At 40.7% G+C, this 16458-nt stretch overlaps 1 protein-coding gene across 6 annotated transcripts in view; it reads right to left on the reverse strand.

The window, feature by feature from the left end:
* SCN2A (sodium voltage-gated channel alpha subunit 2) overlaps positions 1–16458 on the reverse strand; it is a 100828-nt gene that overhangs the window by 11631 nt on the left and 72739 nt on the right. For all 6 annotated transcript variants that reach the window (XM_064163955.1, XM_064163972.1, XM_064163947.1 and 3 more), the window contains 5 exons: positions 13515–13635; positions 11996–12150; positions 9791–9964; positions 7414–7536; positions 814–1095 (listed from right to left, as the gene is read on the reverse strand). In XM_064163955.1, coding sequence (XP_064020025.1) covers positions 814–1095; positions 7414–7536; positions 9791–9964; positions 11996–12150; positions 13515–13635 — 855 coding nt within the window. The remainder of the gene's footprint in view (positions 1–813; positions 1096–7413; positions 7537–9790; positions 9965–11995; positions 12151–13514; positions 13636–16458) is intronic.

Genomic DNA, 16458 nt, shown 5'->3' on the forward strand with positions numbered 1-16458 from the left:
CCCCCAGCACAACTTGAGACTGTGTCCCCTTGTTCTGTTGCTGCTTGCCTGGCAGAAGAGACCAACCCCCACCTGGCTACAACCTCCCTTCAGGTAGTTGTAGACAGCAATGAGGTCACCCCTGAGCCTCCTCTTCTCCAGGCTGAACACCCCAGCTCCCTCAGCCTCTCCTCACAGGGCTGTGCTCCAGGCCCCTCACCAGCTTTGTTGCCCTTCTCTGGACACATTCCAGCACCTCAACATCTCTCTTGAATTGAGGAGCCCAGGACTGGACACAGCACTCAAGGTGTGGCCTGACCAGTGCTGAGTACAGGGAAGAATAACCTCCCTTGTCCTACTGGCCACACTGTTCCTGATGCAGGCCAGGATGCCATTGGCTCTGCTGCCCACCTGGGCACACTGCTGGCTCATCTTCAGGCTACTATCTACCAGCACCCCCAGGTCCCTTTCTTCCTGGCTGCTCTCCAGCCACTGTAGCAGCTTGTAGCGCTGCTTGGGATTGTTGTGGCCAAAGTGTAGAAGCCTATATCTGACATAAAATTTATTTTCTGGGTGAGCAAAGTGGAGGTACTTGATATAAATTCAGTGCAGCTAAGGTGATAAGGTTTGAATTATGTATTTTCTGCCAGTCTACTCTACTCCTTGTATTATTTCTGTGGAGTCATGGATGTATCCCACACTTTACATTTTCAATCCAAGAAGTAAGGGACAAGGTTTCTAAATTAAAGAAACAATGAAAAATTACTTATTACTGCTACAATTAAACAAAAGATATCTAGAAAGAGGACTAAAAATCAAGCAGTAGTGACTTACCACTTGAAGCAGAGAAAGATAACCAAGGCCTACATTATCAAAGTTAACCTTCACATTCTTCCATCGGGCAGTTTCATTGTTTCTTATGAGCTCCTCACACTGACTGTAGTTGTTGATTTGGGTAATATCAAATCTCTCATCAGTTGTAGTGTTAACACAGTAGTAAAATTTCCCAGCAAATAGATTTACTCCCATGATACTGAAGATCAGCCAGAATATAAGGCAAACAAGAAGCACATTCATAATGGATGGAATTGCTCCCAAGAGGGCATTCACAACTACCTGGAGTACAAATAAAAAGAGAGACAGCATGAGAAGAGAGTGTGAGACACCAGCATCTCATCAATGCTTCATCAGTCTTTCTTAAATGTAACACTCTAGTTTAATTCTAATATCTTGCTGTGCTTTTTTAGCTGTCAAGAGTTACAAGTAAGAAAAGCAGTGTGGAGGAAAGATAAAATGTCAACGTAGCTGATGTTCTATCACAGAATGTTAGGGGTTGGAAGGGACCTCAAAAGATCAGAGTCCAACCCTCCTGCCATAGTAGGATCACCCAGAGTAGGTCACACAGGAACAGATTCAGGTGGATTTTGAATGTCCCCAGAGAAGGAAACTCCATGTTATTGACATACTGAGGCTGGGGGTCAGGAGTGGGGGACAGGCTCTGCTCACTTGCTCCCTGGGATAGGACAAGGAGCAATGGGTGTAAATTGCAGCACAAGAGGTTCCACCTCAACACAAGGGGGAATTTCTTTACTGTAAGGGTCCCAGAGCACTGGAACAGGCTCCCCAGAGAGGTTGTGGAGTCTCCTTCTCTGGAGACTTTCAAGGCCTGTCTGGATGCACTCCTCTGTGATCTGTGCTAGATTGTGTGGTCCTGCTCTGGCAGGGGGGTTGGACTCGATGATCTCTTTAGGTCACTTCCAACTCCTAATATCCTGTGATATAAACAGCACCAAATAGTAGTTTTGAAGAAAAAAACAGGTTAAATGAACTGAAAATAAAACAAAGTAGGAAAAGAAATCAGCATTTACTAATTATTTTTAGATTATTTACTTAATGTGCATCTGCAAAACCAAATCCATAATATTTCTAATGACAGCATTAAAAACGCAATCATTTTTTCCTGTTACAAGTAATTTTAAGTCTTCTTATAAGTAAAAGTAAACTCAGAGATGTATGCATGTTCATTTGGATGGTTATACATAAAACCAGAAAAGCAGACATGTTCAAACCAGGAAACCTGCTGAGTGTATGTACACAGAAAAGCTGAGAGTGTTCAGGCAAGTCACAAGTGGCAGATAAGACCTGAAGAAAGAAAAGGCTTAAATCCAAAGTGCAAATGAGTTCATGCGTGATGATGGTTCATGTATGATGAGCAATGATGATTAAAAACATGGCAGAATAAAGAGGAATAAAGAGTAAAGAGCATAAAATTATGGAGAAAGTAGGTCCATTGTGAATGAGAACTGTTTATTTAATGGTGGAATTGATTAACTGCTAAATTAGTTAATCCTTTTTTGAAATCTGTTTATAAGTCTAACAATATAAAACTTAATAATCACAGAGTACTGCTGCTAATTTTGCCAAAAGTACTGAATCAGATCCTTAGAACCTAATGAATCATGGAATCAACCAGGTTGGAAGAGACCTTCAAGATCAACCAGTCCAACCTAGCACCCAGCCCTATCCAATCTACTAGACCATGGCACTAAGTGCCTCATCCAATCTTTTCTTGAACACCTCCAGGGTCAGCGACTCCACCACCTCCCTGGGCAGCCCATTCCAATGGCAAATCATAGAATCGACCTCCAAGATCATCCAGTCCGACCTAGCACCCAGCCCTATCCAGTCAACTAGACCTAATGAATCATAGAATCAACCAGGTTGGAAGAGACCTGCAAGATCACCCAGTCCAACCTAGCACCCAGCTCTGTCCAGTCAACTAGACCCTGGCACTAGGTGCTTCATCCAGGCTTTTCTTGAACACCTCCAGGGATGGTGACTCCACCACCTCCCTGGGCAGCCCATTCCAATGCCAATCACTCTCTCTGGCAACAACTTCCTCCTAACATCCAGCCTATACCTCCTCTGGCACAACTTGAGACTGTGTCCCCTTGTTCTTTTGCTGGTTGCCTGGGAGAAGAGACCAACCTCCACCTGGCTGCAGCCTCCCTTCGGGTAGTTGTAGACCACAATGAGGTCACCTCTGAGCCTCCTCCTCTCCAAGCTAAACACCCCCAGAGTTTGTTCTAAAAATGCTGGACATTAGCCATTACAGAGATGACATCATCTAGAATTAACTTAGTTTATATGGAGGTAATCCAGCAGATTCTCTAGCACATTAGGTTACTTGTTTCTATTTGAAATACAAACATGTAGCTCAAGTCTGTGACATAATTTGCCATTACCTTTACATCTACAATTAACAGGTCACAGAGAAAAAGTATTTGCAAATTGAAATCTTTTAAAAAATTGTTTGACTTTCAGGGCTCCATTCCTGTATCATTTGGAGTGCTACTTGCTTTGGACAATGCTTCAGAACCTTTAGAGTTATAGTAAATTTAGGAACTGGACCTTTCCATGTCAATTACTCTCTAACTCGATTAAAAGCACAGAATGGTAAAGTCCAAAGCTGCCATGAGTGCTTTCTCACTCTTTTTCTCTTTCTCTTTGTCTCTTCCTCTTTCTCTTTTTTCACCTTTCTTTCTTTCTTTCTTTCTTTCTTTCTTTCTTTCTTTCTTTCTTTCTTTCTTTCTTTCTTTCTTTCTTTCTTTCTTTCTTTCTTTCTTTCTTTCTTTCTTTCTTTCTTTCTTTCTTTCTTTCTTTCTTTCTTTCTTTCTTTCTTTCTTTCTTTCTTTCTTTCTTTCTTTCTTTCTTTCTTTCTTTCTTTCTTTCTTTCTTTCTTTCTTTCTTTCTTTCTTTCTTTCTCTCTTTCTCTCTTTCTCTCTTTCTCTCTTTCTCTCTTTCTCTCTCTTTCTCTCTCTTTCTTTCTTCTTTCTCTCTTTCTTTCTTTCTTCTTTCTCTCTTTCTTTCTTCTTTCTCTCTTTCTCTTCTTCTTTCTTCTTTCTCTCTTTCTCTTCTTCTTTCTTCTTTCTCTGTCTTCCTTTCTCTTTCTTTCTTTCTTTCTTTCTTTCTTTCTTTCTTTCTTTCTTTCTTTCTTTCTTTCTTTCTTTCTTCCTTTCTTTCTTTCTCTCTCTCTTTCTTTCTCCCTTCCTTCCTTCCTTCCTTTCTCCCTTCCTTCCTTCCTTTCTCCCTTCCTTCCTTCCTTCCTTCCTTCCTTCCTTCCTTCCTTCCTTCCTTCCTTCCTTCCTTCCTTCCTTCCTTCCTTCCTTCCTTCCTTCCTTCCTTCCTTCCTTCCTTCCTTCCTTCCTTCCTTCCTTCCTTCCTTCCTTCTTTCTTTTTCTTTCTCTTTCTTCTTTCTCTCTTTCTCTTCTTCTTTCTTCTTTCTCTCTTTCTCTTCTTCTTTCTTCTTTCTCTGTCTTCCTTTCTCTCTCTCTTTCTCTCTCTCTTTCTTTCTTTCTCTCTCTCTTTCTTTCTTTCTCTCTTTCTTTCTTTCTTTCTCTCTCTTTCTTTCTCTCTCTCTCTCTCTCTTTCTCTCTTTCTCTCTATCTCTCTTTCTCTCTTTCTCTCTCTCTTTCTCTCTTTCTTTCTTTCTTTCTTTCTTTCTTTCTTTCTTTCTTTCTTTCTTTCTTTCTTTCTTTCTTTCTTTCTTCCTTCCTTCATTTTTTTTCTTTTTCTTTCTCCTTTCTCTTTCTTCTTTCTCTCTTTCTCTTTTTCTTTCTTCTTTCTCTGTCTTCCTTTCTCTTTCTTTCTTTCTCTTTTTTCTCTTTCTTTTTTTATTTCTCTCTTTCTCTCTCTTTCTCTATTTTTTCTTTCCCTTTCTTTCTCTTTCCCACTTTTTCTCTTTTTCTTAATTTCTGTGTTTCTTTTTCTTTCTCTTTTTTTCTCTCTTTTTTCTCTTTTTCTCTTTCTTTTTGTTTCTTTCTCTCTCTCTCTGTTTCTTTCTCTCCTTCTCTTTCTCTCTCTTTCTCCCCTTCTCTTTCTCTCACTTTCTCCCCTTCTCTTTCCCTCGTTCTTTTCCTCCCATATTTTAAATCACATGTTGTGACCAAATATTTTCTTACTTTAAAGAAAACTCCTTGGCAAAAAAGGAGATTTTTAGTACAAGTAATAAGAAAGTCTGTTATAACTCGAGAAGCAAAAATGATATAACATTTTGCCCTCTATCACCCAGGCAGAGGATTCTCTGACTAAAGGATAAATCTTTCTAATTGTTTCAACAGCACTGTCTTACGTTGACAGATCTGTACTCTCTGTTTTGTCAGTGACATGGCTGTGGAAGGCAAGCAGGAGGAGTCTGACCTTAAAACATGAATAGGTTAATAATGATGCTGTATTAGTTTAAATTAGCAATCTATGAACTCACTGATATTAGTCAGAAGTTTCACTGGGTTAATAAAAGGCAATATGTGGGTTTTTTTCTCAATTTGGGAATATTTTCCAAACATACTTTAGTTATTTTTACATATTTTTTATTTAAAGTTATCTTACCTGGCCTACTTTCACATGTAAGTAGATTTCTTAAACCTAATAATACCATCCATGAGGAATAACTACTGAGATATAAAGGGATAGTTAATGAAGTTAAAGTATCTCTCCTCAAGCTTTCAGTCTCATTACACCCAAGAATTCTCTTCTGCCCTACAGTTTAAGTTAGACATCTTGTGGTGGGAGCTAGAAATATTTGCTATCTCTAGTTGTTGGCTACAACCCCAAAGAGAAACATTTCTAGACCTTTCATGTCATATGAGAATACAGAAGGTATTAATCCATCTCAGTGTACTAAAGAAGTGATCTAAACTAATGAATTTGACTGAAGTAGACTGAAAGCACCCAGCTGGGCAGCTCAGTGTCTCAGCTATGGTAACTGATACAGTGATAATAACAATCTGGAGACAGTAACTTCTCAGCTACACCCAGATCTGTCAGCAAAAGTCTTTCTGATATGTTTTCAGGCTGCTCAGTGCTCTATAAATTATCATAAACACATTAAAATTAATATGGAAAGTAGTAAGCAACCATTTTAAGCCAATCATGAGAAAAGAAGTTCCACTTTTGATATGCTAGAGAAATTATCTTAATATAATGCAATAGTTCTAATCTGAGAGAAGATATTTTAATACTGCCAATTTAGTCATTAAACATAGGAATGAACCAGAAAACTTTCAGACTGCAACAGAAATTCCCAACTAATATTTACAGGATAGTTAATCAAAAGATGTTTCCTAGATCAGGCCTTGTAGTCTGAACTTTTATGCCATGTTGTGAGAGTCTTAAATCTCTGTTCACCAACAAAGATACAGATTGCCTTTGTTAACCTCCCAGGCTCAGAGGAGGTGCTTGGCTGAAAGCTCAGGGATGCAAATCAACAGACAATGCCTTGGAGGAAATTCCTGGACCTCAGCCTGGCTTGAATGCTCAGGATGTGTACATCTTATGTCAGCTACCCCAGAAGAGAAAAGGCTCATGTGTACTCGGGGCATGGACAGGTAAGCAGCGCGGGGAAGGGGCGGAGGTCCTGCCCCAGTGCTGCCGCCGGCCCCCTGCGAATGCAGGAATACACAGGACGATTTCCTGGGCAGCTGCACCTGGACAGCGATCTGAAAAACTGTATAAACAGACATTAGCAATGCCTGCCAAAGTGTGCACCTCCAGAGCTGCACCTCCACCAGAACTGCTGACCAACTCCACAGAAGCACATCTCTGGGCCAAGCACCCATCTCTCTCTTCCCCCTATCTGTGGCTGATGGTAATATAATCCCTGCTCTTTTCCTTCCCTGGTTATTCTCTTTTTCTCCATTCTTCTTTCTCTCTCCCCCCTTCTCTCTCTCCCTCTGTTTTGCTCAACTTGATCCTTTAAGAAATAGTTTTGTGGTGACACACGGTCTCGCTTGCACCTTAATTTCACAACATGGGAATCTATAAGAACTATTGCTCCTCTGGACAGAGATACTGTTCCTCTCTGTTCTCTGGACCTTGCCACATGTGCATATATAGAATCATAGAATCAACCAGGTTGGAAGAGACCTCCAAGATCATCCAGTCCAACCTATCCCCCAGCCCTAGCCAGTCAACTAGACCATGACACCAAGTGCCTCGTCCAGTCTTTTCTTGAACACCTCCAGGGACGGTGCCTCCACCACCTCCCTGGGCAGCCCATTCCAGTGGGCTGCACTCACTTCTATAAGGCACTAAGGTGTGTTTTAAAAACTGCTCTGGCAGGAGCAGGATTTATTTGTATGGGATAAATTCAGCTTTACATCAATGTTGCACACATCCATGCAGTTGATAAATCCTTTGGCCCCTCTAGGAAAATATGAAGGTGAAAGGCCAAAGAGCCTAAGTAAGTGTAACAACTCGTACAGTAATGCATGAATTGATACAAGCAGATGAAGCTTTTTGCTTATATGTCAGTGATAAATGTAAAATGCATAGGATGAGAGTGTAGCATTTCTGCATGGATTCATTGTTGGTTATTCTGCATGCACTGTTGCTGTGTATGCATGCAGTATTTCAGCTTCTTTCGTTTTGTCTTACCCTCATCCCTTCAAATCGCGACAAGGCTCTCAGAGGTCTCAAAGCTCTTAGTGTCCTAAGGGATTTAATCGCACCCAGTTCTGAGTAGCCCAAGGCATTAGCTGTTAAGCTAACCAAAGAGACCTACACAAAAACAGAAATGCAATATGGCTCATTCATCTTGTATATCCTTTCATTACATATGGGTAGGATTGATATGTGCCCTGAACGTCTCAAGAAGATTCAAGGCTGGACCTCTTTCTCCAGGAACCCCTCCATAACGAAGAAAGATCTTGCAAGTCAGACAAAGTAGAATAAAAATATATTCTAGGTACCTGTTGATGAAATCATGTTGGTAGAATGGTATAAAAATGCTTTCTATATTCACATAAACCAGTCACCCCATGGTGGTATTTAAGGAAAAATGAAGTCACATGCAAAAACAGAACTCCTGGAAGTTGGGTGAATTGGAATGGTCAGTTTAGGTCAGGACTTCCCATGGTATCTTCAGAACTCGGTGAGAACATGAAAGGTCTCAAAAACCACATCCAGACCTGGCTTTTGGTCAAATGTAACTTTCTAGTGTCCAGAAAATCTTATTCAACAGCCAGAGCTACCAGTGCTGCTCAGATTTAACCAGCCTAATCAAGACTGATAACCAACTGTTTGTTAGATAATGGTAGAAGCTTCACTCTTAGGCATATCCACACTTCATTACACCCCCTGCGACTCCTTTAACCACTCCATCAATTCTGGCTTGCATAACGCTGGTCTGGTCTGCAGGCAGATGAGTAAAAAAACTAGAACAGCTGTAAAATAAACAATACAATTATCTTGCATCAATAATCCTTAGAAATGTATTAATAGGAAACTACTGGGAAGAAGTGGCCCTAGTAAAGAAAAACAACAACAAACAAATATATCTTGTCTTTCCCTCTTTTTATACCCTTCCTTTCCATTTTTTCATTTCCAAATTCATCTTCTTGCTTCCTCATCTCAATCCTCTGACCAAAGATTTTTAAATTGCTTCACAGATAAATTTCTTTCATGAAAAAAAAATTGCACCAGGGTAAGGTTGCCACGAAAAGCTGATAAAATGATTTATGAAGTTCACAAAAGTGACTAAACCACCAATTATCAAATAAGAATTAAATATTAGTTGATAATAAGTCTATGATGGCATTGTAAGGTATTGTCCATGCTGTCTTTATAAAGCTCTACTGGTCATGGTAATTTACATGTCTGGTGATTGAGCCAATTAATCAGTTTTAAGAAGAATGGAGACTCAACCATGGAATACTAAGTGTGTATATCATCATGTTCCATCTTAGGATCTGCAATGCTGGTATGGATTTAAAAGTTATAATATTTTTAAGCTCTGTATAGTCAAGACCTCAGGGTCTATCATATTGTGGTTCTAGAGAGGCACACAGCCATTTCAACAGAATTCTGCTGCTTTTCAGGATGAGTGAACAAGAGATCTGAGACACTTTCTTACCTTGCACTCCATAGGAATTACATATGTAGAATTGAGAGGTGCCCTATTAGCACAGACAGATGTAGTCAGGCTACTGAAGATGGAAGGGAAATGAATCTCTGCTTTATGGTTAAAGATCTCTACACTTCCATTTACATTAGCCAGTCCTGTGCATACAGTCCTGAGCACAAAGACTTGAAATTATGATGCACTTTTCCCTAGGTTTCCCTCAGACACCATGTAGCTGCTCTTTGGTGGTGCAGCCTTTTGAAAATCATCTGAGAACTCATACTAAGGTAGCTCATCTATGGTTGTTAAAGTGCCTCTTCAGGGGCTCTCATGTAATGCAGTGAAAAATGCCAGAGTACTGAATAGTAGAATATAACTGAGAGTTCTTAGCAGTATTTTCCTTTCAAATTAGAGTGACAGGACATTGATCAGAATGTTAGAAACCTCTGAAGCTTTGAAATATTTAAATGTTGTATCAAGTAAAAACTGGAGAGGATTAAAAGCATCCTTTCCATACCCTGAAAATAATATAGTATAAATCATCATTTAAATAAAGCATTTTGACTTCATAAATCTAGAGTATATCAACCAAACATCTTTAGAGTAATAGGTACAGAATCATTGACTCAGCCAGGTTGGAAGAGACCTCCAAGATCATCCAGTCCAACCTAGCACCCAGCCCTGTCCAATCAACCAGATCATGGCACTAAGTGCCTCATCCAGGCTTTTCTTGAACACCTCCAGGGATGGTGACTACACTACCTCCCTGGATTCTTTCTGAACAGAGCTATAAACCATATCACAAAAACTGTTTTAAACCAGTTTCCACTGAATAGAACAGAAAGTTTATCCAGCAAACATACCAGTCTAATCTTTGAGCCTATCACAGAGGACAAGAAAATGAATACATACATCAACAATCAGGAAGTCGAGCCAGCACCACGCGTTAGTGAAATAGGTCTGAAAGCCATAAGCCACCCATTTTAAAAGCATTTCCAGAATGAAGATATAGGTAAAGACTTTGTCAGCATATTCCAGCATGGTCTTGATAGTTTTCCGTTGCTCTATGTATATATCTTCAAATGCCTGTGAAAAATATAGAATCATAGAATCACAGAATCAACCAGGTTGGAAGAGACCTGCAAGATCAGCCAGTCCTACCTCACACCCAGCCCTGTCCACTCAACCAGATCCTGGCACCAAGTGCCTCATCCAGGCTTTTCTTCAACACCTTCAGGGATGGTGACTCCACCACCTCCCTGGGCAGCCCATTCCAATGCCAATCACTCTCTCTGCCAACAACTTCCTCCTAACATCCAGCCTAGACCTCCCCCAGGACAACTTGAGACTGTGTCCCCTTGTTCTGTTGCTGGTTGCCTGGCAGAAGAGACCAACCCCACCTGGCTACAGCCTCCCTTCAGGTAGCTGTAGACAGCAACGAGGTCACCCCTGAGCCTCCTCTTCTCTAGGCTAAACACCCTCAGCCTCTGCTCACAGGGCTGCATTCCAGGCCCCTCACCAGCCTTGTTCCCCTTCTCTAGACACATTCCAGCACCTCAACATCTCTCTTGAATTGAAGAGCCCAGAACTGGACACAGCACTCAAGGTGTGGCCTGACCAATGCTGAGTACAGGGGCAGAATAACCTCCCTTGTACTACTGGCCACACTGTTCCTGATACAGGCCAGGATGCCATTGGCTCTCTTGGCCACCTGGGCACACTGCTGGCTCATCTTCAGCTTACTATCTACCAGCACCCCCAGGTCCCTTTCTTCCTGGCTGCTCTCCAGCCACTCTGTCCCCAGCTTGTAGTTCTGCTTGGAGTTGTTGTGGCCAAAGTGCAGAACCCTGCATTTGGCCTTGTTAAATCTCATCCCATTGGCCTCTGCCCACCCATCCAGCCTGTCTAGGTCCCTCTGCAGGGCTCTCTTACCTTCCAACAGATCAACACCTGCTCCTAGCTTGGTGTCATCTGCAAACTTACTGATGCAGGACCCAATAGTATTTTGGGGGATATAATTAAATGTCACAGTTTTCAGTGTGTTGTCCTCACAGTTTGCAGTGTGGAATACAGTAACTAAGATAATTTGAACTGGAAAGATATATTACCAAAAGGCATGTATCTGTCCCTGAAGCACAACTTCTGCTTTCAGACCATAGTGTAGTCTTTTCATAAAGCTGGGTATGGACACAGTATTCAGCTTTCAGCTGAGCTGAACAGTGATCTGTGAACTTACTGTAATAACATCCTCCAAATCTCACTTTCATTTGTTTCCATGGATAGCAATGCTTTATTCACACATGAAATTCCTTTGTAGTAGCTACAAATTGATATCAAGGTTTTATGAGGGATTAAAAAATGACCCTGTGATACAGAATTCTTAAGGAATGAATAATTGAAACCAGACTATATACACTAACCCATCATCAAGCAATCCAGAGCAGAGATCAATAGCCATATTTTCAAAGGAAAATGTCTGCACAGACAATGAAGCTTTGTGCACTGAACCAAGTGTAGCAAGTACACTGTATTTTGACCCTGCTGTGAAGAACTAATTATTTCAATACTTACACAGCACACCTGATTTAAAATCAATCTGGTAGAATACCTGGCAGAATCACATTGGCACCTCACATCTCAGTCTGCTGTCAATAAGCTCCTGGCTCAGCCATGGTTTAGTGTAAATGTGTATAAGGCAAAGCATTACCATCAATATAAAGTCCTGTGGGTACTAGTCTGATACAGCTAATTTCATAGAACCATAGAACCAATCAGGTTGGAAAAGACCTCCAAGATCACCCAGCCCTATCCAGTCAACTAGACCATGGCACTAAGTGCCTCATCCAGGCTTTGCTTGAACACCTCCAGGGATGTGACTCCACCACCTCCCTGGTGGTGATTTATGATTCGTTGTCATTATCACTACAGTTTGACCTTGCCACATGATTTTTTTCATAGACTGTGAACTAAGTCTTACAACACATGCCAAAGACTTTTTGAATATATGTTGACATTAGAACATTAATAACTTAAATTCTCGTAAGTTACCTGCAGCTATACAATTAACTCCAATTCCAAATGTTTGCTGCTTAAAATAAACACAAACACTGAACTTACCAGAGCACCACTGCTGAGGAGAATCATGAAGACAATAAAGGTCTCAAACCAGTTGTGTTCAACAATCTTATAGCAGGTTTTCCTAAGATTCCACCAGATTTTCCCTTTCCCATCTTCAACACTAACTTGACAGCATTTGAATCTCCGCACGCAGCCTAAATGTGATAGCAGAATTTGAGAAGTAATAATAAAGTAAACGTTTAGTAGAAATCACAACAGAACTATTTTAGCTTGTTTCTACTCTACTGCAATAGCCTATTTAAGAATATATATTTTTTTCACTTATTTGAAGTTAAAGCTTGGTAACTCCCATAACACCTTCCAAGGAGAGAGAGAGGGCCTGAAAATGTACATTTAGAAAGGCATAGAATAAAGCAGGTTGGAAGAGACCTCCAAGCTCATCCAGTCCAACCTAGCACCCAGCCCTAGCCAGTCAACTAGACCATGGCACTGAGTGCCTCAGCCAGGCTTTGCTTCAACACCTCCAGGGATGGTGACTCCACCACCTCCCTGGGCAGCCCATTCCAATGCCAATCACTCTCTCTGCCAAAAACTTCTTCCTAACATCCAGCCTAGACCTCCCCCAGCACAACTTGAGACTGTGTCCCCTTCTTCTGTTGCTGTTTGCCTGGCAGAAGAGAACAACTCCACCTGGCTACAACCTCCCTTCAGGTAGTTGTAGACAGCAATGAGGTCTGCCCTGAGCCTCCTTTTCTCCAGGCTAAACAACCCCAGCTCCCTCAGCCTCTCTTCATAGGGTTTGTGTTCCAGGCCCCTCACCAGCTTTGTCACCCTTCTCTGGACACATTCCAGCACCTCAACATCTCTCTTGAATTGAGGAGCCCAGAACTGGACACAGCACTCAAGGTGTGGCCTGATCAGTGCTGAGCACAGAGGCAGAATAACCTCCCTTGTCCTACTGGCCACACTGTTTCTCATGCAGGCCAGGATGCCATTGGCTCTCTTGGCCACCTGGGCACACTGCTGCCTCATCTTTAGCTACCATCTACCAGCACCCCCAGGTCCCTTTCTTCCTGGCTGCTCTCAGCCACTCTGTCCACATCCTGTAGCACTGCTTGGGGTTGTTGTGGCCAAAGTGCAGAACCCTGCACTTGGTCTTGTTAAATCTCATCCCATTGGCCCCTGCCCACCCATCCAGCCTGTCCAGGTCCCTCTGCAGGGCTCTCCTACCTTCCAACAGATCAACACCTGCTCCTAGCTTGGTGTCATCTGCAATCTTATCTTAACCCATGCAATTTTGTCCTCCTGATTCTCCTTCCTAGTCCTGCTGGGGGTGAGAGGGACAGAGGGGAGTGAGCAAATGGCTGCTTGGTGCTCAGTTTGTCGGTTGAGTCCAGACCACAGCACCAGCTCATAAAGCTGCAAACTTTTTGATGTATCTCACAGGAGGACCTTGATGTGGGCTTGTGGAGCTTTCACTGCTACATGCACTTAGGTGACTGCCCTAAATCAACAGAGTTAGGTCCAAATCACCTTGAATATATTTTACTTCTCCTACCTTCTGTAAAACAAGCCTCTGGCTCGAGAGATTCTTCAGGTTCTGCTTCTGGTTGTTCCCCTTCCTGAGGTAGTCCAATATCAACTGTGCTGCCTTCTGATGAACTGGATGCATTCAGTTTCTGTGAACAAAACCCCACATAGTTATATTTTTCTTTTTGTCTGTTTAGCAGAGAAGTTCATGTTTGAGATGCATACCAACATATTTTGCATGTATTCCGTGCTCTGGCATGAAAATAATTTCTTATCTACGATCTATAATGCCAAATTGCTCTACCACAGGTGAGGTCACAAGATTAGAAACCACATCATCTGCATTTTCCCTATTGAAAATATTGTCATATTTTCATACAAGGAATTGCTCAAATTATTTGGACTGCCAGTCTGAGCCACACATGAGACTTCTGAAATGGAATTTCAGTGGGTGCCTTCCACTGGTTTATTATCCCAATCGTGTGGCTGCATTTTAGGTCACGCTTCTGATAGCAGGTGTTAAAACAAATCATTTTCCAACATCATGACCAAACCAACAGCAAGCTGCACAGATGCATTTTCATGTCTCCAGTAAATGTTATTCTATCAAGTCTGTAAAACAGAAAAAGTTTATATTCAAACTTTTCATTATCATTGACATGAAAACACATATTATGAGTTATACAGGATAGGTTAATTCTCTGTCTTTCCAAAGGAGCAGCACATTACTGTAAGAGCAGTAGCTGGTATTTTGCATTCTCACTTGCCAATGCATTTTCTGACTTCATTGTGCATTTTGAAACTACTTATTACTTTGATACAGTACACATACATGTACAATCACTGTGAAACTCCCTCCAAAACAAACCCCCAAAATTAAATTAAAACAATTTTTTAAAGACTGAAGTAAACCCAAAAGCTTTTAGACCAATACTGTCATAAAACAATATTGCACCAATGAATTGTGCTGATAATGTAGTCCAAATTGCCACAATTATTCTTTCATACCACCCCATTCTGTTGGCAACAGACAAATATGAGTACTATAGTAAGTAAAAAGTAGTTTGCTAAGGGCATTTTATGACTCTTCTAATGTTATTACCATGTGGAGTATAACATCAGTAAAATGGCTGCATTGATAAGTAGCTAATTTTGTAAAGGGAATGATGTAAGCAGATTTACAATACAGTCTATAGGGGGGAAAAAAACATTATACAGAGAAATGGTCCATGGTAACGTTAAAAATGTATCTTTGCTGACACTTGACACTTAAGTTAGAGGCATTATTCCTTCAAAGCATGTTTGAGAAGCTCCAAGTTCTACACATTTGTTTTGTTGCAAAGAAAAAGCAAACAGCATTAGTAGGTGAAAAAAGAAAGTACCAGAAGACTTTAATGGAGATTTACATCACAGACAATATTAAATACCTTCTTCAAACAGAAAGAAGCCTAATTTCTTTCTCCTTCGCTCTGATTTTATCCAATGACATGGAGAAAATATTGTCTTGTGATTTGGATGTAGCCTTAACATAGATTTTGTGTATTGTGGTGATTTTGTGTAGTGTGGTAGGCTGGCCCACATTTTAGAGGAAGCTGAAATAAATGGACACATCCATTGCAGGATCTATTAGGCACAGAATATCTGCACACCCTTTTGCTTTATGCTTCTTAGAAAATGGCAGCTTACATATTCACATCTCATGTTTTAACATCTGTGAGGTTAGGTCCAATGTATAGATGCACACTTTCCTGCAGATTATTCTTTACACCTTTCCCATTGCAACATATTTGGATTATAGTTAATGCATGGCAGTTTGGCCATTGGGGAATACTGCCTCTAAAATGGAGAAACCAAGAAGTATGGGGTAAACACTGTGGTTTTTAAGTAAGGACCACAGCATTTAACCATCAGTGGAAGTCAATTTACAGTGGAAGATTAAGAAAAGGTCAGACATACCATAAAAACAAAGTACATTCTAAACAATAATGTATATGTGGTGTTAAAAATGAACCTTTAGCAATACAATACAGTAAATTTTTAAGCTGAGATAGGACTTTGTACTATGTAGAATTTTTGTATGGGCATTGCTTGCATCATTCCGATCTGGCCAGCATTTCTAGCAGAATGCTGCAGTAGTAGCAGAGCAAACAAAACTTATGAATTGGTTAAACCATAAGTTTAAAAGACCTACTGCTCATTCTTTTACAGGAGAATTCAGTAACTCGGATACTACGCAGTTAATCAGCACATGTTCGGTTTAAGAAAGGGTAATGAATTCCTACTACTGACACTGTAGAAGATTAACAACTCAGTATGGAAGATTAGAAATAGTCACTGTAAGGACAGAGCAAAAACATCAGATGGAAAATGCAGGACATGGTCATTAGAGCTGTCAATCATAGGGAATGTCAGAAAGCCATCTTTGTTTATGGGGGTCAGTATGTGCGAGGAGTTGTATCTTACAAGTATCTTCCCACTGAATATCTGGTATGCTTCTTTTAAAGAGCTGTAATAATAATCACAGGAGTTAAGCTAAACAGAAAATTCCTAAATTGAATCAACAGCAGCTGGTGCTTGAAACAAATAAATGCCTTATCCTACTGAGAATTCAGTTATTCTTCTGTGGTTGATGTAACAGAGTATTTCCTTAGCATGCTGGTCTGTGATACCTAAATTTAGCCCCAGTTTGATCAGGATGGGGAGAAGCAGATTCTAAAAATTATCCTGTAATAATTCAGCATCATTTGGGGAAGAAAAAAAAAACACTAAACATTTTCAGCAGAAAGAATTACTTTTTCTGCTTGTATCTTTTGTATTTTTTATATTGAATTTATTCTGTGCCATTCTGTACAATACTTCTAAATGTTAGTGCGCATTGCAAACGGCTAAGAAGGTTCATCTTAAGATTCTACCAAATCAATTCCTTCCAGTGTGCTAGGAAAACTTTCCAGTAACCATTGCATATTTCTGCA

Source organism: Pogoniulus pusillus, chromosome 2, assembly GCF_015220805.1.
Source record: "Pogoniulus pusillus isolate bPogPus1 chromosome 2, bPogPus1.pri, whole genome shotgun sequence".
NCBI classification, from domain to species: domain Eukaryota; kingdom Metazoa; phylum Chordata; class Aves; order Piciformes; family Lybiidae; genus Pogoniulus; species Pogoniulus pusillus.